Source organism: Notolepis coatsorum, assembly GCF_963971535.1.
Source record: "Notolepis coatsorum genome assembly, chromosome: 10".
Lineage (NCBI taxonomy): Eukaryota > Metazoa > Chordata > Actinopteri > Aulopiformes > Paralepididae > Notolepis > Notolepis coatsorum.
Window position 1 is genome coordinate 22,241,173 of NC_140174.1, and position 23,000 is coordinate 22,264,172.

General features: G+C 46.7%; 1 protein-coding gene across 1 annotated transcript in view; it reads right to left on the reverse strand.

Annotated features, from left to right (window-relative positions):
* The window catches only part of ubald1a (UBA-like domain containing 1a), a 22,692-nt gene extending 20,994 nt beyond the window's left edge, over nt 1-1,698 (reverse strand). The window contains exons 1-2 of the mRNA XM_084322580.1: nt 1,493-1,698; nt 499-561 (exon numbers count right to left, since the gene is read on the reverse strand). Coding sequence (XP_084178706.1) covers nt 499-561; nt 1,493-1,600 — 171 coding nt within the window. The 5' untranslated portion in view covers nt 1,601-1,698. The remainder of the gene's footprint in view (nt 1-498; nt 562-1,492) is intronic.
* Between the last annotated feature and the right edge of the window lie 21,302 nt (nt 1,699-23,000).

The window sequence follows — 23,000 nt, forward strand, 5'->3', positions numbered from 1 at the left end:
TTTGGGTGCCTCTTCCCCGTTTACCCGTGCCCTTCTTTCAGACGTGCGCGTACATATTATGCAGAATGTGGAATATTGTGTGTCCACACGTCAACGACACAATCTTCCAACAGTTGACCCCCCTTCTCCCTCTTCTAGTTTCTGAGAACCCCCCCCCCCTCCTCCCTCCTCCTCCTCTCTCTCTGCTATGAGAGCATGACCCCCCCCTCCTCCTCCTCTCTCTCTCTGCTATGAGAGCATGGCTGTTGCGGCCGCATGCCTGCCCCGTGTTTATTTCTGGGAGGCTCACAACATGGCCGACATGTGCTTTGTTATTGTTGGTACAACACACATCGTTCTTGGTCCGTGGAGGCTGCTGTTTACTCATTTCCTACGTGATTATTATAGTGGCCCCCGCAAAAAAAATCACACGGGCAGGAAGAGAGAGACGGGGTTATTACAGTGTAGTAGCAGACAGGTACACTAGGTATAATAATAGGTAAATCGCCCCACACTCACCATTTGATGATGATGATGGCCATATGGAATATTTGTTTCTTGAAAAAAGGCACTGAGAGCAGTCTACAATAAACAAACAAACAAACAAACAAACAAACAAACAAACAAACAAACAAAGGTCAATGACATTTCACCCGTGGCAACTATGACGACAGTGAAGGATAATGATTATTTATAAATAGGATGCACATTTAAACAGGGTAAAATTACACTATAAACATCAGTTTGATTGATTGATTGAAAACTGTATTAACAGATTGCAGAATGGGTACAATACAGTACGGCTCAATACACACAATTGTTAAGGGGGTGCAGACCAGAGAAAGACCTTCGTCTTGTTTACATCAGGGTCCCCATTTTCAATTCATCAGGAATTTTCACAGTCTTTACGTCGTGTTTGTAAACATAGAACAACGCAACATTAGAACAACGCAACATGCAACGCGCCGTTGACAGTCGTGTAATAACATCTATTTCCAGTGCGCTGCTGCTGCAGACTAAACAAGTACAGTATGTAGGCTAGTCGATGCAAAGCAGCGGTCATCATCGCATTCATTGCTAATAATAGCATTTGTTAGCCAGGCAGTGCGGTGCTGTCAGTCATGTGGCGGATTATAGTATTTAATCTAGAGTCCATTCTAATTGGATATATGAGAGCTGTATAGTAAGCTTCCCTCCAACTTTACTATGAATTCCCACACGGTATAATATAAAGACACACGAAACACATGATCTCGACTTGAGAACAATTTTAAAATAAAAAAATAGAATTGTGCAAAAACCTAAAAAAATAAATTGAGTTTATTAAAGTTCAGTTTTGAAGTGATAGCCGACTCTGCGCAGCCGCCTAATAATGCCGATTAAATTATTGTTATTATTGTATTGACTCATGAAGGGGACAATGAATGACAAACGAGGTCTGGCGGAAAAAACTAACAGTCAGACCATAATAAACATTGGCCATCTCGCCTATAATAATAAAGGCTTGTTTTACCTCGAACTGCCAGTGCGCCGCCTGCAGAAGCTGCTTCGCCTGGTCGGCCGCACAGCCCGCCGTCAGGACGAACTGGTTGATCATCACTTGGTGTTTGAGTTCATCCATGTTCTCTACTAACGTGGCGTCTTTCAAACTCTATCTTTCTGAGTTTTATTATTCCTCTCCTTTTCGGTCTCAATCGTCCACCATTACAGCCGGGTTGAGCAAACACAAATATTTACTGTAGGAGCGCTAGTGTGTAAAGGAGGAGGAGCGCCCCGCCTTGAGTGACAGGAGAGCGCAGCCAATGGAATCAAAGCATTGCCGATGGGATTTGTATGCTATACGTCTGATACGTCGCTGATCACCGAATCTTGGATCATTTGATGTAGGATTATCTCACGATTATATTTATGTTAAATGCTAAGGGTTTGTATAACCGTGCGTGTTTTCTCCAAAGCGACCAATACGCGACCGTGGGAATATGTCCGATACAGACTACATTCCCAATCCCCCCCATGAGGAATTTCTCAAATGGTTTGTTTTGGACTACAACTCCCGTGAGCACGCGCTTTGTTTGGAAAGGAAGGGAAGGCAGATTTTTTTGTGAATGACGGACGCTTCTGTCCAATGCCCATGCGCGCTGTGTCACTATCTTGCCAAATATGGTAAACAAACCCACCGTCGCCAATTACATCGCTCCGAGTTACATTAGGGACAGCCGACACTCATCATGGATCTATTTGGGATACAGTCAGAAGAAGCGTCATGTCTGCACAGTTTACTGAGTGTAGACTATTGCTGCTTTGCACCAAAAGTCAAAGGTCCCAGTGCCATCACCCATCCTTCTTCTGGGCACATGCTTTAATCGTTACATATTCATTTCGTATTGCCAGCACACATGTTAATAACACAGTGGGGTTGGGTTATAATAGAAAAACGTTATTATCGACTATTACTGTCTACTGTATTATATTAGCCTACCTACACTATCCATAGAACCTGAATAGAACCTGAATAGAATAGAATAGGGCAGAGTGAGGTGTTCCTCTTTGTTTTGGCTTTTAGGTTTTTAAACACAGAACAGGCAGCACATGGCAGTGTTATTCTGAATGGGGAATGGGAAACCTCCAGTAACACTAACCCTATTGAAGGAGTCCATATAGTGAAAGGACATATTTAATAGAGCAGCAGCCACTGGAGAGACGTTGTGTAAAATGAGCTCGCCGCCATCAATACACCGCCGGCCGAGGATTGTGGGCAACTGGATACGGTCAACATCCTGTTATCAACAGTATGTTTATATGCTGCGTGTGCTGTGTGTGTGTGTGTGTGTGCTCTGTGTGTGTGTTTGTGTGTGTGTGTGCGTGTGTGTTTGTGTGTGTGTGAGAGAGAGAGAGAGACCTGCTGGTAATAGGAAACCATTCAACATGGAGATACTGGTCGACGTTGAGGTCAATATCATCCTAGGCAATTGTGTCATCATTTTGATAAGAGCACATTCACGACACGCGCTGCACACTTTAAAGTTTGCCCGGTCGCTTCTCCGCTCTGTGACGTTAGTTGCGGTAATTCAGGAGGACAACCGTATATCATGTATGATGTTGCCCTCGGGTCAATATTGCAAGAATAGGAACAATGAATGAGATGATAAGGTGTCACTCACACAATTACCCCCCCACCCTACCCACCCACACACCCACACACACACACACACACGCACGCACACGCATGCACACAGACACACACAGACACACACACACACACAGACACACACACACACACACACACAGACACACACACACACACAGACACACACACAGACACACACACACAGACAGACACACACACAGACACACACACACACACACACATTGTGCACTACAGTGGCCTTGAGGAACAGAGGCCAACGACAATGGGAGCAGCTGTTCAAACACGCTTCACGAGCCTCATTGTGAGCACGTAGACCTGAAGAGACCTTGTTTTAAATGTGTTTTCCTTTTTTCCTTTCTTATTAAAGCTGAGGCTCCTTGGGGCCCGGATGCAACAGCTGGCGTCACTTATCTGAGGTCCTGCGTTGCCGGGTGGTTAATGTGGTCCGTCCTCCTCCATCCCTACAGTCCGTACGACGAGGACGAGGACGCACGCCGCCGTCGACCCTGTTTCCATTATCTCTCGCAGCCCGGAGGCCTTGGCGTGGCTATACCCTTGTCCCAGATCCGTTGGCTGAAGTAGGCTGCTGGAAGTAGGAGAGAGAGAGAGGCTCTATAGCTGGGAGACTTTATAGCTACTGTAGCTACGCCGTGTCTCCCGATATTAAACTGGGGGGGGGGGGGGGGGACGACACCTGTGCCCCTGCTGCATCTCAGAGGAAATTAGCTCATAAATGTACTGACCCCCGTTCCTCAGTCTGTCACGGGGGGTCGATAGATCTGAGAGTTTTGTCTCGTCAGATTGTTTTTGTATTGCACCCTGTGCCAAACATCCTGTAATCGTCCTACATCCTTGTTGTGAATACTTTGTGTGTCTTCATTGAGTTATCTGTCTCTGCACCATATGACCTGTCAACAATGATGTAATTTCCCCCTCAGACACAATACTTAAAAAAAAAAAAAAAAATCGTATCTTAGATGCCTTGCTCTCACCGTACTTGGTGAATAAAAGCAATTATGATTCTGATCGTGAGGCAAAGCCACACGATCACCTGTATCCTGTTCTGTTAAAGTGTGTACCACCACTGGGCAGGCAGGATGGTCTAGGACTCTCTAGTCTAGGCCATCGGTAGAGGGGCCGGGCCAGTGACCGAAAGGTTGCTGGTTCGATTCCTGACCCAGACAGAAGGGTGTATTCCAGCTGTGAGCTGGTGACTGAAGGGTGGCTGGTATTACATATACTGTGCCCACCATCCCTGTCTAAGTGCCCTTGAGCAAAGCACTGAATCCCAAACCTGCTGCAGGGCCGCTGCTGCACTGCGGGGCGACCCTGCCCTCTGACCTCCCTGATGAAATGTATATGTGTGGGGGACTGTGTGTTTATGTGTAACTAGGAGGGATATGCGAAAAGACACATTTCAATTGCCTTGTGACAATAAAAGAATCTTCTTCACTGGATTTCCTATTTGTGCCTAGAAAGCATGACTCATAAACGTATCCTTTTGCATAACAATAGATCACCTTTGACTAGAAACCTAAAAGAAATGGCATACTTACATTGTTTTACCTGAGCATATCTCAATACAGTACAATTGACTCCAAAGAATCTGAGCTTCTGGCGCCACCTATAGGTCACATGTGCAATATGTCCACCTTGCAGTAGTTGTACAGTAGGAAGCTTTGGAGCAGCATCTGGAAAATTATATGATTTGCATATTTCTATATGTTGAACAGCCAGACTTTAGCGCCACCTAAGGGCCACGTGAGGCGTAACCTTTCAGCAGATATTACTCTCACAAGAAGTGTGGTATTCAATGTAATTTCTGAGGTAATTTGTGGATAAAACAAACCACATGGAAAGCAGTCTTTGTGTAAACAGTTGACAGCTGCTGAATAATGATCTGACTACTACTGTCCATAATCAACCCATTCTTGACAGTATATGAATATGATGATGGTCAAGGGCTCAACTTAAACACCAATAGATAATGCATAGGGGGTCATTTCAACCAGTACACCCACACACGCACATACTTGCACACACACACACACACACACACACACACACACACACACACACACACACACACACACACACACACACACACACACACACACACACACACACACACACACGTGCACGCACACACAAATACACACACACACACACACACGTCTGTAGTCAAAGGTTATTTTATATATGGCCCATAGGGGGTGCTACAGGTTCCAAACATATCTTGATTGATTGATTGATTGAAAACTTTATTAACAGATTGCAGAATGGGTACAGTACAGTACAGCTCAATACATACAATTGTTAAGGGGATGCAGACCAGAGAAAGACTTTCGTCTTGTTTACATCAGGGTCCCCCATTTTCAATTCATCGTAACATATATGACATACAGATAGACAGTACTGCTACATCTATACATTTATGACATACCAGATTTGCAAATACAGTACTGTTTGTGATACGAAAAGAGTCCAGAAAAGAAGTATATACATTTGACGTAGAAACTGTACATTGGAGGAGGTTGGGTAGGTGGGGGGGGGGGGGGACACTGTACAACTGTACAAGCAACACTGTACATTGGAATATTGACAAGACTATACATGGTCATTTTTACTGTACATTGGAGGGGGTTGTGCTAGGACATTTACAGGGGCCAGTTTCGAATTGCAGTCTCCCGTAGGTGTTTTTTGAGAGTGTTTTTGAAAGTGGGTAGTGGTTCACATTCCTTTACAGCTTTGGGTAGTGCGTTCCACATTGATGTGGCATAATTGCGAAACGTGTTTAGTCCCTTGTTTGAGCCGAATCTGGGTTTAACATGATTTGTGGAGCTCCCTCTGGTGTTGTGATCGTGGTATTCACTGACCTTTGGGAAGTATTTTGACATGTACATGGGTACCTTGGTCGTGTAGTGTATCTTGTAGACCAGGCCCATTGCAAGTTGCTGTACTCTGTCGTCTACTCTAAGCCATCCTAGGTTGTCAAAGTGGGCAGGGGTGAGGTGGGTTCTAGGAGTAAGGTCAAGCAGTAGTCTGACCAGTTTGTTTTGAGATGTTTGTAATTTTGTTTTTAGCGCCTTTGAGGTGCTTTGGTACCATGAGGTGCAAGCATAGTCGTAGTACCCTTGAATGAGTGCTCCTGCCAGAGTCTTCAGGGTATTCTTGTTTACCAGTGAGGAGATGCGGTACAAGAATCAAGTCCGTTGGTTGACTTTTTTTATTACATTGGATGCCATTTTTAACCATCTTGAACCATCTTGAGAGTTGTGTAAAAATACAAGATACAAGATACAAGATACTTTAATGCCACACAACGATGGTTGGTGGTAATTGTTTGCGGTACAGATTGTTAAGCACTGGTTACATCAACATCAAACATCAGACATCAAACATCAAACGCCCCCCTCCCACCTCCCAATCCCCACAATAAATACATATATACATAAATACATACAGGACAGTCACGGTAACAGTGTCAGTCAGTGACAGATGCTTGCCCGTCTGTGCAAAGGGGGGCGGGCCAGGGTGTTCAGTGTTTGGACTGCTGTGGGGAAAAAACTGTTTGTGAAGCGTGTGTGTCTGGTTAGAATGGACCTGTAGAGGGCGGTCAGGTGGGGTATCGGAGATTGCGTTCGTCACCAACACCGGAGATGCTGGATTCGCCTGTTCGAATCCAGCTCACAGCTCCGGCGTTGTCACCAGCTTGGCTGGCCGTTCGCACTAATACAATTGGCTGTATTAGAGGGTGGGAAAGCTGGCGGGGTGGGTCCGGGTCGTTGTAAATAGCGACTCCTACAGTTCGGTCGGGGCGCCTGCTCAGCGAGGATAGGATCTAAGGGGGGTAGTGTGATCCTTCCACACGTTACACCCTCTCAGTGAGAGTCCGCGCTGCCAGGTGAAAAGAAGCGGTTGATTGGCTAGACGTGTGTCGGCGGAGGAAGCACGTGATAGCCTACACTCTCCCAGACCGACTGTGCGGGGTAAGTGCGCAGCGACCAGGAAGGGGATTGGGAATTGGCATAACGACTAACATTGGGATGGGAGAAAATCGGAGGACAAAGGAGGGCGGAAAAGATCAATAAAAAAATAAAATAAAAAATTGACCTGTAGCGACCTGAGGGCATGTGCTGGAATAAGTGGTGTGCTGGGTGAGAGGGATCGTTGACTATTTTACCACAGCGGGTGACTGTGCGTGAGGTGTAGATGGAGTCCAGAGAGGGGAGGGGGCAGCCAATAATTTTGGAGGCTGTCTTGGTGATGCGTTGGAGTACCATACTGTGATGGATGAGGTGAGGATGCTGGTGAGGATGCTTTGAATTATGGCAGTGTAGAATTGGACCAGCTGCCTGAGGAAGTACAGGCGCTGCTGGGCCTTTTTGATGATGGCAGTGGTGTTAATGTCCCATTTGAGTTTATTGCTGATGTGGGTGCCGAGGAACTTGAATGATTCAGTTAGGGTTATGGGTTGTCTGAGATGGTTATTGGGAGTATGGGTGTTTTTTTTTAAATCCTGAAGTCTATGGCAATTTCCATGGTTTTGGAGGTGTTGAGCAGGAGGTTGTTGGTTGAGCACCACCTCACTGCTCTGTCCACCTCCTGCCGGTAAATGGACTCATCGTTGTTGGAGATGAGGCCCAGGATGGTGGTGTCGTCGGCGTATTTGAAGGCCTTGACTGAACTGTCCAGGGGGGTGAATTGGTTGGTGTAGAGGGAGAAGAGCCAAGGGGAAAGGACGCAGCCCTGGGGGGCCCCAGTGCTGAGGGTCAGAGGGCGGGATGATTTGTTGTTTACCTTGACTGTTTGGGTTCTATTGCTGAGGAAATTGAGGATCCAGTGGTTGATGGTTGGGTTGATGTCAATGTCCTGTAGCTTATGGAACAGATTATTGGGGGAGATGGTGTTAAAAGCTGAGCTGAAGTCAATAAACAGGATACGGGTGTAGGTGTTAGGGGTTTCCAGGTGCTGTAGAGTGTGGTGGAGAGCCAGGTTGATGGCGTCCTCTACTGACCTGTTGGTCCGGTATGCAAACTGGTGTGGGTCCATGTGGGGTTCTGTGGCGGTTCTGAGGTAGTCCAGGACCAGATGTTCAAATGATTTCATTGCTACTGATGTAAGGGATATGGGTCTGTATGCACGTGTGGCAATTTTCAAGTTTCTATTCCAAATTAATACTAGTGTAAGGTGGGAATACTGTACATGTGGCCTATAGGTGGCACTAGAGGCAAAAACTACAGTAAAATAATAGACAAAATGGTGTTTGACATTAACACTTTGAATGCCACCCATGCTTTTTGTCGTTAGTTCATGCCGACCTTTGAGTGCCCCCAACGCTATATAGCGTTTGTTTGTCTTTTTTTTTTATTGGCGATTTGAATTCATATTTCATCAATCGAGCCTCACGCTAGTGTTGCAGACTCTCTCTGAGCTCAATTGGGAAAATACCGCCCCCTATCGTCTCTCCCTGTGTAACTGCACCCCATTACTTTAGACTGACGAAGGGGGGGGGGGGGGCAGTTTCCTCATTTTACTTTTCCGTCAAGCCAACTGAAGAGACCAAGTGATCGCCGGCCATCAGAACAGCTTGGATTATGTATTTACAGTACCCAACACTGTAATCAATAAGCGTGATCGATATTTGGAATGGTGATCAGGAATTGGAATAATCTTTTTGGATAACATCTGATCTAAGGTAAGGAATTTATTTTACCAGTCCTGGGGTAATCGGATCTGTTTTGACCTATATATCAGCGTGTGCCCCATGTGTGCGTGTGTGTGTGTGTGGCTGTGCGAGCGATCAGGAAATGAGATAATCGATATTTCAGCCCGCTTCTATAGCGTGCATAAGTACACATATACTATCGATAATCTAGCGTTTATTTGAAAACTATTCATAAATAGGCCGAAAAATGACAACGTTTTTGTGTATTCCAGAATATTCCAGTAAATGCCGTTTATCACGGAATCTTTATATTTTCCTTGAAAACGAGGGCTTTTCAAAATGCTATAAAACGGAAATGAAGCGATTCAAAAACAATCCGCTTCGACAATGTTGACTGCAAACAAGTCATTGATAAGCGACGGGCAGATTAGACACATAGCCATAATTTAAGACAGAGATTATGCATTCACAACGCTATCATTGAAGTGGGTGCTGGCATTTAACCATGCTTTACCATGTTAATGGCCGGCACTGAAAGTGTTAAACAACGATTTTAATTCCCTCGTTTTCAGGATATAACTTGATTAATGATTGGAGGAGGATCTTTAGACTTAAAATATTCATTATTTCACAGGAAAATAACACTATACCAAAGATAACACAGTTGTACAGCCCTGGCCTATTTCTATTTTTTATCTTAACTTATAATTATACTATATTCTATTGTGCTTCTATTTAATTTAGTTTATATCCCATTTTATTTTATTCCACCTTTTTATTTTACAGTTGTACAGCCCTGGCCTATTTTTATTTCATAATTATATTATGTAATATTGTGCTTCTATCTTAATTTAGTTGATATTTTATTTTATTCCACCTTTTTATTTTATTATCTGTCCATTATTGTCTGTCCGTTAATGCCGCACCGAAAACAACCAAATCAAATACCTTGCATGTGAAAACTACTTGGCAATAAAGACAGAAGGTTATCCTATAACCCTAGTTACATGAGTACTAGCGAGTGCTCTGCTCTAGTGGGATGTTCCCTTGTCACCTATTGTGACCTGAAAGTTTCCGCTACAATGCACCTACACTTCTCCGGCCACGCCCACTTCCGCCCATGCATTTAAGCGAGGGGTGTGACCAGCGAGGGGTGTTTAACGACCCCGACCCCACGAGCAGGGACGTGCACAGGACTTTAGAAAGGCAGGTGCCCGAAATCATAAAAGGGCATTAACTATTAAATGTAATGCGAGCGCGCGCAGCGCGCGAGCCCGATTTTTGGGGTTAATACAAGTCTATCATGGTACATTCAGTTTCACCGATAGATGTCACCAAAACTACATAGTGTCCCTTTAATAACACAATATGCGCTCCAGACCAACAGCTGCGGGAGGGAGAGAGAGAGAGAGAGAGAGAGAGAGAGAGAGAGAGAGAGAGAGAGAGAGAGAGAGAGAGAGAGAGAGAGAGAGAGAGAGAGAGAGAGAGAGAGAGAGAGAGAGAGAGAGAGACCGCATTAATTAACTACCTTGTTTAGTTGAAACGTGGTCCAGGTCAGGACTTGATGAAGTATTATGTCCACTGTCACAGACTGTTGTCTTGATGTACCGGATCTCCTCTCTGGTAAACAAGAATACCCTGAAGACTCTGGCAGGAGCACTCATTCAGGGGTACTACGACTATGCTTGCACCTCATGGTACCAAAGCACCTCAAAGGCGCTAAAAACAAAATTACAAACATCTCAAAACAAACTGGTCAGACTACTGCTTGACCTTACTCCTAGAACCCACCTCACCCCTGCCCACTTTGACAACCTAGGATGGCTTAGAGTAGACGACAGAGTACAGCAACTTGCAATGGGCCTGGTCTACAAGATACACTACACGACCAAGGTACCCATGTACATGTCAAAATACTTCCCAAAGGTCAGTGAATACCACGATCACAACACCAGAGGGAGCTCCACAAATCATGTTAAACCCAGATTCGGCTCAAATAAGGGACTAAACACGTTTCGCAATTATGCCACATCAATGTGGAACGCCCTACCCAAAGCTGTAAAGGAATGTGGATCACTACCCACTTTCAAAACCTCTCTCAAGGGACACCTACGGGAGACTGCAATTCAACACTGGCCCCTGTAAATATCCTAACCCAACCCCCTCCAATGTACAGTCATTTACCTAGTATGGTTTTGTCAATAGTCCAATGTACAATTTTGTTTGTTTGTACAGTGTCGTCCCCCCCCCCCCCTCAATGTACAGTTTTGCTTGTATATACAGTGTGCCCCCCCCCCCCCAACCACCTCCAATGTAGATTACCCAGTATGGTTGTCAATATCCCAGTGTACCCAACCCCCCCCACCCAACCTCCTCCAATGTACAGTTTCTACGTCAAATGTATATACTCCCTTTTCCTGACTCCTTCTGTATCACAAACAGTACTGTATTTGCAAATCTGGTATGTCATAAATGTATAGATGTAGCAGTACTGACTATCTGTATGTCATGTATGTCATATATGTCCTGATGAATTGAAAATGGGGGACCCTGATGTAAACAAGACGAAAGTCTTTCTCTGGTCTGCATCCCCTTAACAATTGTGTGTATTGAGCTGTACTGTATTGTACCCATTCTGCAATCTGTTAATAAAGTTTTCAATCAATCAATTCAATCAATCAATCAATGATGTATATCCACTGTCCTCCAGACTGCATCCAGCCAAATAGCTTATTGTTAGCACTGTAGCTTTGTTGTTGTCAAACAACACAGGACTTCACGAAGTCAAAAACTAATAGAGCTTGCCGATTGGTGTTAAGAACAGCAGGGCGGGTGCAAGCCGTGTGAACGTAATTGGCAGACTCGACTGTCAATCAAAATTATTCTGTTTTCCGTCAGAATGAATGAATGAGAACTTTATTAACAGATTGCAGAATGGGTACAATACAGTACAGGAGGATGAAGACCAGAAAAAGACTTTCGTATTTTTTACATAAGGGTCCTCCATTTTCAATTCATCAAAACATTTAGAGACATACAAATATAACGCCCAGCCCTAGCACCAAGTATGAAATGTAATTTTCACCACTAGATGTCACCAAAACTACATAGTGTCCCTTTAATAACACAATATGCGCTCCAGACCAACAGCTGCGGGAGGGAGGGAGAGAGAGAGAGAGAGAGAGAGAGAGAGAGAGAGAGAGAGAGAGAGAGAGAGAGAGAGAGAGAGAGAGTATGCTGCGTGATTTTCCTGCACTAGCAGCAGGGAGGGAGGGGCTGGGGACTGGGGAGGGCTGATCTGGCGACGTGTTTCACGAAAATATACAGTGCACTGCAAACCCGACATTTTATTTTGTTGGGCAAATACCTTACCTGATGTGTACTCTTGCTTTGTTTTAGTTGAAATAGTAACTGTAAAAAAAGAGGTCTCGACTTGAGTGTGAGGGCACTGTGAGCTCAACAACAGCTGAGCCTGCGCGGTTTACATGTCTCATTGATCATCACCCACCCACGTGCTATGCCTATGCGTAATAGGTCCTTCCAGGCTGGAAGGACCTATTATTTACGAGAGGGGTGGCATTTCTCTCTCTTTCTTTACCTAATATTTAGATTCTATCGTGACATCTTTCATTTGGAAGGGCAGGGCAGTATATAATTATATATGTGCAACAGTAAAAAAAAAAAAAAAAAAAAAAAAAAAAAAGGGTGGCATAAAAAGGGCACTTTCTAATGAGAAATGAAAAAGGCAGGTGCCCGGGCACCCCTTCACCCCTATGTATGCACGTGCCTGCCCACGAGGTGTGGAAGCGGTAAAACAGGCTTATGTTTTCACGTACGTTCCCTGGTAGTGAGTGGGGCGCACGGTCGGGTAGTCGCGGGCCCTTCTGTCCCACGGTCTGCTCACCATGTGCGTGTGCTCGCTAGTGAACTCCCCTCTCGGATTTAAATCCGCCCTAAAAACATGGCTCAGCAACAACTCAAATTGGTCTTAAAATGTTTTTTATCTCTTTTATCATAACTTAGCTTTTATTTCTTTTATCATGAGTTGCTTTTAAGGGTTTGCGGATTTTCTTTTAACATTAGTTAACTGTATGAGTTGTCAGGTTAGGTGTTTTTATACACATTTTTAGGATGTGTCCTGTCTAGTGTACATGTCCATTTGTGTTTCTGTGCCTTTTTATGTTCCATGTATGGACCACAATGGAAACAAGCCTTGGCTTTATTGTGTTTTATCCATTTTTGACCAGCGTTGTTGACACTGTTATTGTCTTGTTTTTTAAAATGTTTTTGTCCTACGATTGTGTCAAAATAAAGTATTCAATCAAAAGTACTCATGTAACTAGGGTTATAGGATAACCTTCGTTACATTTCGTACCAGCTCTCGCTCTGCTTTAGTGGGACACAGGAGCGGAGCAGGGCGGAGAGCCCGACAAATCCCCGCTGAGGTCCCCTACAACCATCAGAACACCGGGGAGGGTCCGGGCCCCCCCACCCCCCCTAGTGAGGGGTGGGGGGGGGGGGGGGGGGGGGGGGGGGGCAGGACACCGACTGTGCGAAAGAGGGGACAGAACCCAACAAACGCACATGGTGAGCAGACCGTGGGACAGAAGGGCCCGCGACTACCCGACCGCGCGCCCCACTCGCTACCAGGGAACATACGTGAAAACATAAGCCTGTTTTACCGCTTCCACACCTCGTGGGGTCGGGGTCGTTAAACCCTGACACTGCCCGTGAGGCATCCCGCGGGGTCGGGGTTCCAAACCCCGATTCCGCGGGCGAAGCTGTAGCAGCAGGGCGCGAAGGAGGTCCCAGCCCCATGGACCACTCAAGGCAGGCTTACCGCCGAGTCCAGCGGCCAGGACCCGACAAAAGGGACCTGGTGAGGTCAACGAGGCAGTGGCATCGAGACCTCTCCAGGCGTTTACTCGTGACACCACGCTTTACACCGCCAGCGCATAGGACAGGGCCTACAACAGGTGAAGGCCCCCCTGAGGAAGAGGCTCTGAAAACTCCTGGAGGAGCAGGCTCTGTAAGGAGGTTCTCTCTCTGAGGAGGAGGCTCTGCTGAGGGGGGAGGCTCAGAAGAACTCCCTGAGGACGCTCTGAAAACTCCCTGAGGAGGAGGCTCCGAAGCTCTTTCTCCCCCATCATCAAATTTGCTGACGACACAGTAGTGGTGGGCCTGATCTCTGCAAACGACGAGAGGGCCTACCTGGAAGAGGTCAAGGTCCTGGCGGGATGGTGCCAGGAGAACAGCCTCTCCCTGAACGTCAGCAAAACAAAGGAGATGATTGTGGACTTTAGGAGGTCGGGGGTCAGGGACTACAGCCCCCTCAGCATCGACGGGGCACCGGTTGAGAGAGTGAACAGTTTTAAGTACCTCGGAGCCCACATATCCGAGGACTTGACATGGACCACACACATTGACAGTGTTGTGAAGAAGGCACGACAACGCCTCTACTTCCTCAGGCGCCTAAGGAAGTTCCAAGTCAGTCAGAAGATCCTTAAGAACTTCTACTCATGTACAATAGAGAGCATCCTGACTGGCAATATCACCTCCTGGTTTGGGAATAGCACCGCACAAGACCGAAGCAGACTACAGAGAGTGACACGTTCAGCCAAACGCACAATTGGAGGGGGGCTTCCCACCCTCCAGAACATTTACAACAAGCGGTGCAGGGGTAAGGCTAAGAGAATCATCAAGCCACCCAAACAACTGCCTCTTTGAAATGAATGCGAGAAAGAAAACTACAGTTTGCAGAAAGGGTACAATACAGTACGGCTCAATACACACAACTGTTAAGGGGATGCAGATCAGAGGAAGACGTTTGTCTTGTTTACATCGGGGTCCCCCATTTTCAACTCGTGGTGGCACTTATGACACACAACATTCATGACATCAGCCCCTGTGGCATCCGGCCCGCCCTGGCATTTTCTCCCCAGAAAAGCTCAGGGCCCTTCGGGTTAACAGAACATATATCTGTGACCCAGCGGGCACCGGGTTGAACTGATCCGGTCCGGCGCGACCAGGATGAGTCCCATACCCTTTCACGCTGCCGCACCTCTCCAAAGGAGAGGGGGATAGGTACACGTTTTGATCAAAAACACCACAGGAGGCGCCACCTCCCGAACGCACAGCTCCCGGTGGCCCACCTAACGGGCATCAAACCCCCCTGTTGATGCTTGATCTACCCCGTCATGTCCCCCCGGAAATGTACGCAAGCCCTTGAGCTAGCCTAGTGAGCTGGCGCTCGGTAGAGATAAAAACTCCTTCCCGGCCGACCGCATACAAACGCTGTTTATGCCGTTGGACAGACCAGGGAGCGCCGGCCCTAACAAGGCCGTTTCAAATAAACACTTGAGAACATGCCCGTAAGACCGAGTGCTGATATCAAACAGCGTGTAGGCTCGTAAGACCTGAGAACGGTGGTGGGCGAATTCTAACAAGGAAGAGCCCCCAACACAATGTTTCTCCCCCCTGTCTGGGTAGAACCGGGAGGGGACCAGTCCTCGAAAGGACACCGACACAGGGTTTATATACAGAGCCTGGGGAAAAAAACATCCGTCACAAATTCCGCTCACACAAGAGGGGAAGACGCCAGGTTTATCCCGGAGAGACCTCACAATCGACAACGTGAGTCTTGACCTGCCACGCAGACCTCAACTCATGGACATATCTCTCGGGCCAATAAGGAAACGTGAAAGCCTGTGACGTTAACCGGGAACCCCAGCTCCACCCTCTAAGTTTGGTGTGGGCATGGGGAATCCCCCCCCCCTCCTCCCGCGACGAGCAGGATATGCAAATATTTGCCCTGACATCGAGGGAGCTGACGGGGCGGAATACTACGCACTTGCCAGAGTGAAAAAGGCACGCTCGTTTTGAGCCACGTCCTCCCCATCCGTCATCAGTATTTTTCCAAGGATATAATCATACCCAAAGGGGGGGTTTATCCTCACCCCCCCCCCCTCCCCCCCCAACAACCCCACGTAAACATGAAATATGTATGAGGTGAAACAGGGTTGTGTTACAAATGAAAGGCACATACAAGCGTGTGCTTGCTTTATTGCACTGAACAACCAAAACACAACAGCTAACCACCAAACCGTGGGGCCAGGTCACGTCTGTTTAAAAGACTCGTCCACCCGAAAACCCATGGCTCTGTTTCATAAGCGAAAAACTTGTCGCCCGCCATGTTATCACCTTATCACGTAAAGCAACATACAGACGGGATTGTTGAGTTATAATCATGAGATCTTAGGTTTGTTATAATGAAGAGACGATATGACACAGGCGATAGCTTTCGAGTCCGTGCATCCTTTATTTAACTCCCCCCCCGTCACACATCAAGGTTCCTACCGCACAAAGGTTCCTATACAAATATGACCTAATACTACATCTCCCTTCCTAGGATAAATAACTTTCCCTGAACTTAGGATAAATAACTTTCCCTGAACTTATAACATGACAGTCTCAACAATCAACCGTAGTAGCTAAATATAACTAACTAATAATATTTTCCCCTTCTTCTGTATAAAGTTATTTGCAATTATAAAACACATTAGAATGGTAACTTAACTTCTTTCTTAGAGAAGGGTGGGGTAGACTGCCCAGCCCTTCTGCAGAGTGTGGGGATTATTCTGCCCCATATCTCACTCTGTTTTTTTTTTAAATTATTATTATCATTAGGGACTTAACTACGTGTGCACACAAAGTCCTTTAGGTGCCCTGGAGGGCCCCTCACTCTAGGTGGGTATCGTCTCTCAGTCATTAAGCTCTGTGGCTGCCGCTGCTGTTGGTTTTGAGTCACTTTAGCGACATGTGTCTCCACTACATCTGTTTCACGGTTCACCCATGGTGTCGTCTCAGGTAAGTCGGTTTCAGAATCTGGAGCCACCAGGGTTGGGGAGAGGTGAGACCTGTTTCTCCGTAGGGTACCTCCTCCGGGTGTCTCCACAAGGTAAGACCTGGGTGTGCCTGCCATAGACACCACTGTGCCTCGCTCCTTAGTGTCTCTGATCCACACATGTTCACCAGGTTGGATGAGGGGCAACTGATGTGTTCTGTGTCTTCGATCGTAGTTCAGTCGCTGTTTTTGTCTGTAAACTTGTTCCGTCCTTCTTAGTTTCTCTGTGTCGGCACATCTTGGTTTTAGTTGGGACGGGATGACAGGAACAAGAGTTCTGATTTTTCTTCCCATGAGAAGCTCCGTGGGACTGAATCCGTTTGCGAGTGGGGCGTCGCGGTAGGCCATTAGAGCAAGGTAGGGATCACTTGACTTTTTGATCAGACTTTTTATAGTTCTCACTGCGCGCTCTGCCTCCCCATTGCTCTGTGGAAAGCGAGGACTGGATGTCACATGGCTGAAACACCAGTCCTGTGAGAACTTGCGGAAACACTCTGATGCATACTGTGGGCCATTGTCCGTGCGGACCTCCTCTGGGATCCCGTGACGAGCAAATATTGACTTGAAATGCTGGATCATTGCCTCTGATGTTGTGGATGTCAGTTTGGCGACTTCCACATATCTGGAATAATAGTCAACGATGACTAGGTAGTGTTGGTTGTTGTTTTGAAACAGATCTGCTCCGACAGTGGACCATGGTCTTGTTGGGAATTCTGTTGACATCATGGGTTCTCTTTTGTTCACCCTCTCACGTGCACATGTGTCACAGTTCTCTACCATCTTTTGCAATTCCTTGCTAAGGCCTGGCCACCATACTGACCTTTTAGCCCTCTCCCTACATTTTGTTATCCCGAGATGTCCTTCGTGCAGCTTTTCCAGTATGTCAGCTCTGAGTGCTGCTGGGATGACTATTCTCTCCCCCTTTAGCATCAGTCCATTTTGCACCGTGAACTCTCCTGAGAGTGGCAGGTAGGGCTGAATCACGTGTTCTATGGAGAACTTATCTGGCCATCCTTCCACACAGTATCTCTTAAGCTGGCATACTATGGGGTCATTGTCTTGGTGTGTTTGGATCTCTCTGAGCCTTTTCTCTGTAGCGGGCAGGCTTGTCATGATGGAGTCGACATACAGGTTTATTTCCTCCTCTTGTAGCCCGTCTGCTGTGCTGCTTACAGGAGCTCTGGAGAGCACGTCTGCTGTCGCGATGTTTTTGCCCGCCACATGTGATATGGTGTAGGAGAACCTCATCAGTCTCATCCTAAGCCGTTGTATGCGTGGTGGAAGTTGGTCTAGGGTCTTCGAGCCTAGCAGAGGGACCAGAGGTTTGTGGTCTGTCTCAATGTGGAAGTCTTTCCCAATGAGGAATTCAGCAAACTTCTCACAGGCCCATGTGGAGGCCAGTGCCTCCTTTTCTATTTGAGCGTATCTCTGTTCGGTGTCGGTGAGGGCTCGCGAGGCATACGCCACCGGTTTCCATGCTTGTTCAGCTTGCCTCTGGAGAAGGACTGCACCCAGCCCATATGACGAGGCATCAGCGGAGACCAAGGTTTCTGCGTTTGGGTCGTACAGTGTCAATCCAGGGGGTGTAGTCAGTTGTTTTTTTATATTAACGAAGGCCTCCTGTTGTGGGGGCCCCCATGCCCACATGTTTGACCTCTTTAGCAGATCTCTGAGTGGAAGGGTCTTCTCCGCCAGGTGAGGCAGAAACTTTCCAAGATGATTTACCATCCCCAGAAATCCTCTCACTTCTCTGACGTTCCTCGGTTCTTTCATGGCTCTCACTGCGTACACTTTGTCTGGGTCTGCGCTCACCCCTGACCCCTCGATGACCTGTCCCAGGTACTTGATTTTGCTCTTGGAGAACTCACATTTTCCAGCATTGAGCGTGACCCCTGCCTCCTGGAGTCGTGTCAGTGCTGTGCGTAACCTCTCATCATGCTGTTGTTGTGTGGCTCCCCAGATGAGCACATCATCCATCTGACACACAACGCCTTCCAGACCCTCTAGGATCTGTGTCATGCGCTTCTGAAAGTGCTCTGGTGCAGACGATATTCCAAAGCACATGCGGTTATACCGATACCGTCCAAATGGTGTCATGAAGGTGGTTAATAGCGATGACTCCTTTGACAGTGGAATCTGCCAGAAGCCTGAGTTTGCATCCAGCTTAGAGAACACTCTGGCTCCGGCGAGCTGTCCCAGTGTGTGTTCGACTGAGGGAAGTGGATGCCTCTCCCTCTTGACAGATTTGTTCAGTTCAGTGAGGTCTGTGCATATTCTCACCTTTCCCGTAGCCTGCTTGGGCACCACCACCATTGGTGCACACCAGTCCGTCGGCTGTTCCACCTTTGAAATTACTCCCTGTTGCTCCATGTTTTTTAGTTCTTCCTTTACTTTTGGTAGGAGGGGGAGGGATATCCGCCTAGGAGTGGAGACAGAAAAGGGCTTAGCCCCTGGCCTTAATACAATATTGTATTCTCCCTGCATTTTCCCCAGACCATTGAAGAGCTTTGGGAATTCCTGTCTCACATCTTCTTTTGAGACTAAAGCTAGGCTGATGGCATCTAGCCTTGCCACCAAGTGCAGTGCTATGGCAGCTGACCGGCCTAGCAATGGTACGGCCAGTTCCTCCACAACGTAAACATCCTGTTTTGTGATCCTCTCACCTTTCTTGAGTGTGGCTGTGAATTTCCCCTTTACATTCAGTGGCCTTCCTCCTGGCCCCTTTAAAGGCTTTGTTGATCTCCCCATTTTACTGAGCTGATCCTGACTACACATGGTCTCTGGCACTGCTGTTACATCCGCACCTGTGTCTATCTTCCACACAATGTTGCAGTGGTCCATTTTTACTTCCGTCATCCATGGACCTTCATCTGAATCGACAGTCAGTGAGCCAAGGAATGAAGCCTCTTCATCCCCATCGTAGTCATCCCCCTCATAGTCATCCCTGTCATCTGTCAACGTGGCTATGTGCCCCTCAGTGCTCCTTCTAGCTCTGCACACTCTGGCATAGTGACCCTGCTTTTTACAGTGGTTACACAGTGATTCCCTAGCCGGGCATTTCTGTCGGCTGTGGCCTTCCATGTCGCCACACCATATACACTGTGTCTGCTTAAAACTCATTTTCTGTGCTATTCTCTTACCCGACTGGAATGACTGTGGCCTGGCTTGTGTATATTTAGCTCTGCCCCGCTGCTGGGCCTGCATACTATCAAGCTGTGTATTTGTAAAGTCCTCTTTAAAGTTTCTCTTGAGAGCTTCTTGTTGTTTCTTTACCTGCTCACTCTGTCTAGCCTTGGTCACAGCTTTTACAAGTGTTAGGTCAGGGTCCATTTGCAACTGTTCTGAAAGTCTTGAATCCCTCAGCCCAACCACAAGTCTGTCTCTCACCATTTCATCATGCAGTGTCCCATATCCACAATGTTCGGCCAGGCAATGCAGTGCAGTAACAAAATTATCTGTTGACTCCCCCGGCTCCTGCTGCCGCTGGTTAAACTTGGCCCTCTCGAAAATGACATTTCTGCGTGCTATGAAGTGAGTATCCAAACTGTCTTTGACCGTCTCATACTGAGCCTGTTCTTCGTCGCTCAGATGCAGGGAAGTCAGAATATCCTCAGCTTCTTCTCCCATAGTGTAGATTAAAGCATTCACCTGGTTTTCTTCTGCTTGGGTTTCTAATCCCGACGCAATCCGAAATCGATCGAATCTTTTTATCCATTTTGTCCAGTCTTCTGCCTTGAAAGTGAATTTCTCTGGCGGGGGAACTTGAAACTGACTCATAGTTTCGCTTTCGCGCCGTTGGGCTCGCGCTGCCGTCTCTAAACTCAAACTCAAACTCAAACTGTACTAACGTTACTGTAGCAGTCTACTCTAAAGTCTATACTACTTAGTTAACGCTATATCTAATGTTCAATCCCACATCTGACACCATGTTGAGTTATAATCATGAGATCTTAGGTTTGTTATAATGAAGAGACGATATGACACAGGCGATAGCTTTCGAGTCCGTGCATCCTTTATTTAACTCCCCCCCCGTCACACATCAAGGTTCCTACCGCACAAAGGTTCCTATGAAGAGAGGGGCAGCGCCCTTGGCTATGTGCTAATGTACATTGCTTTGCAAAGCTAACACAATAGCAACACCAATCGCGGATTCAGGGTCTACGTTTGTTTAAAAAACGTGTTCCCACATGAATCGCGTAACTCTCCTCACACACAAGAAATGCTGCCCGTCAACCTTTAGCTGTTTTAAACAGAAAAAAGACAGCGGGCCCCCATTACTTATTTCATACGCATACCCAAAATACACAGTGAATAATCACACGTTTGTTACAACAAATACGCCACTCTCACAGAGGGACTTTTTATTTAAACGTAGTATTTTGAGGGGGGGGGGGGGGGGGGTAGGGTGTTAATCATGAAGCCGGAGAGGGGGAACAGACCCGCCATCTCCTGCCACGCATGGTGCGGCCTCGCTTGACCCCTCGGGCAGACGGCCCAGGGGGACGGTTCGGGGGTGCAGCTTGCGCTCGCAGGTCCCTATAGCGCAGTGCGTAGGTGGCCCCCGTCATCGTGGAGCCGGGTCGGGGGAAGTGCTGGATGGGGACAGACCGCTGCTCCTCCATCTCTTTGCAGGCGACCGTCACCTCGTTGATGGCGGAGCCGAAGAGACCACTGTTGGAGAGGGGGGCCAGGAGGAGGGGCAGTCTCCTCCGCCCCTCCAGTGATGCCTGCACCAGCCACAGATGTCGTTGGGTCAGGGGAGCCAGAGTGCGTAGCTTCCCCGCAGCTATGGCCTGGAGCTGGGTCAAGTGCAAGATAGCACCCAACCCATTTTTAACGATGTTTTGTAAGATTTACCGAAAATAAGAATTTATTGTAAAAATGCTAATTATGTCTATTTTATCGTAAAACCGTGAGGAAATGACTAAATCCAGATTTAACCCTGCCATTGGAAAGAGGAGCCTTTTCTCTATCCATAGATGTATAATTTGGACATAATAAGGTCAAGGTCAAGTTCAAGGTCAAATATGAATTCATAATTAAAATCGATTATCATTTATTACTGTATCTACAAATCGAAATGTCTGAAAATAGGGCTACAGCTTAACAGGTTAAAACTTCATTGCTCCAGGTGAGGCTCAAACTCACAACCTCTGCATTGCTCTGCTGCATACTGTCTTATAAGTACCGCGCGCTGACCGATTGCGCCACTGGAGCATGTCCTTAAAGGACAATAAATCTCCCCCCACTATTAAATGTTAAGTTTCAATTAAATGATGAGTTCATAACCTTTTACCCCTAGCTCTACTTCCAACTCATCTATGATGTTGTTGAAGGGTAGAGTCCTTTCTCAGCACAACCCATGCTGTGTCTCATACTGGGTACAACACCCAGCTCCTCCTTAGTTAATCACGACAACACTAATGTAAGTATAACATGTATGAATTCTTAAATTGGGTGTAGTTGCCCTTTAAGGTCTAGAACAGAAAGGGATTGTATGTTACCTGTGCACTGTAACACTTGCTATAACATGTTACATCATGTACAGTTATATTTGTGATGTGTTTCTTCTAGTGTTTCACAGTTTTTTCTCCTGTGGGAAGGGGGTAACTTAAAATGTTATTGCTCCAGGTGAGGCTCGAACTCACAACCTCGGCATTGGTCTGGTGCATACTGTCTTATAAGTACCGCGCGCTGACCGATTGCGCCACTGGAGCCTGTTAATGGGCAGCCACATGCCTTGCTCAAAGGCGTTGGTAAGAGAAGACGGCCTTAAATTTCCACCACACCATTAAATGATAAGTTCATAACCTTTGACCCCTAGCTCTACGTCCAACTCATCTATGATGTTGTTGAAGGTTAGAGTCCATTCTCAGCACAACCCATGTTGTGTCTCATACTGGGTACGACACCCAGCTCCTTTGTGATGTCATCAAGTATTATGTCTGGAGCTGTTCCATTGGAAATGTATCAGAGATTGATTTTGTGGACTCAGAGAACATTTATTCATAATTTATTTGTGTTTCTTGCAGTGTTTCACAATCATTTCTACTGTGGGTAACTTAATACTTGATTGCTCCAGGTGAGGCTCGAACTCACAACCTCTGCATTGCTCTGCTGAATACTGTCTTATAAGTACCACGCGCTGACCGATTGCACCACTGGAGCATGTCCTTAAAAGACAATAAATCTCCCCCCACTATTAAATGTTAAGTTTCAATTAAATGATGAGTTCATAACCTTTGACCCCTAGCTCTACTTCCAACTCATCTATGATGTTGTTGAAGGGTAGAGTCCTCTCT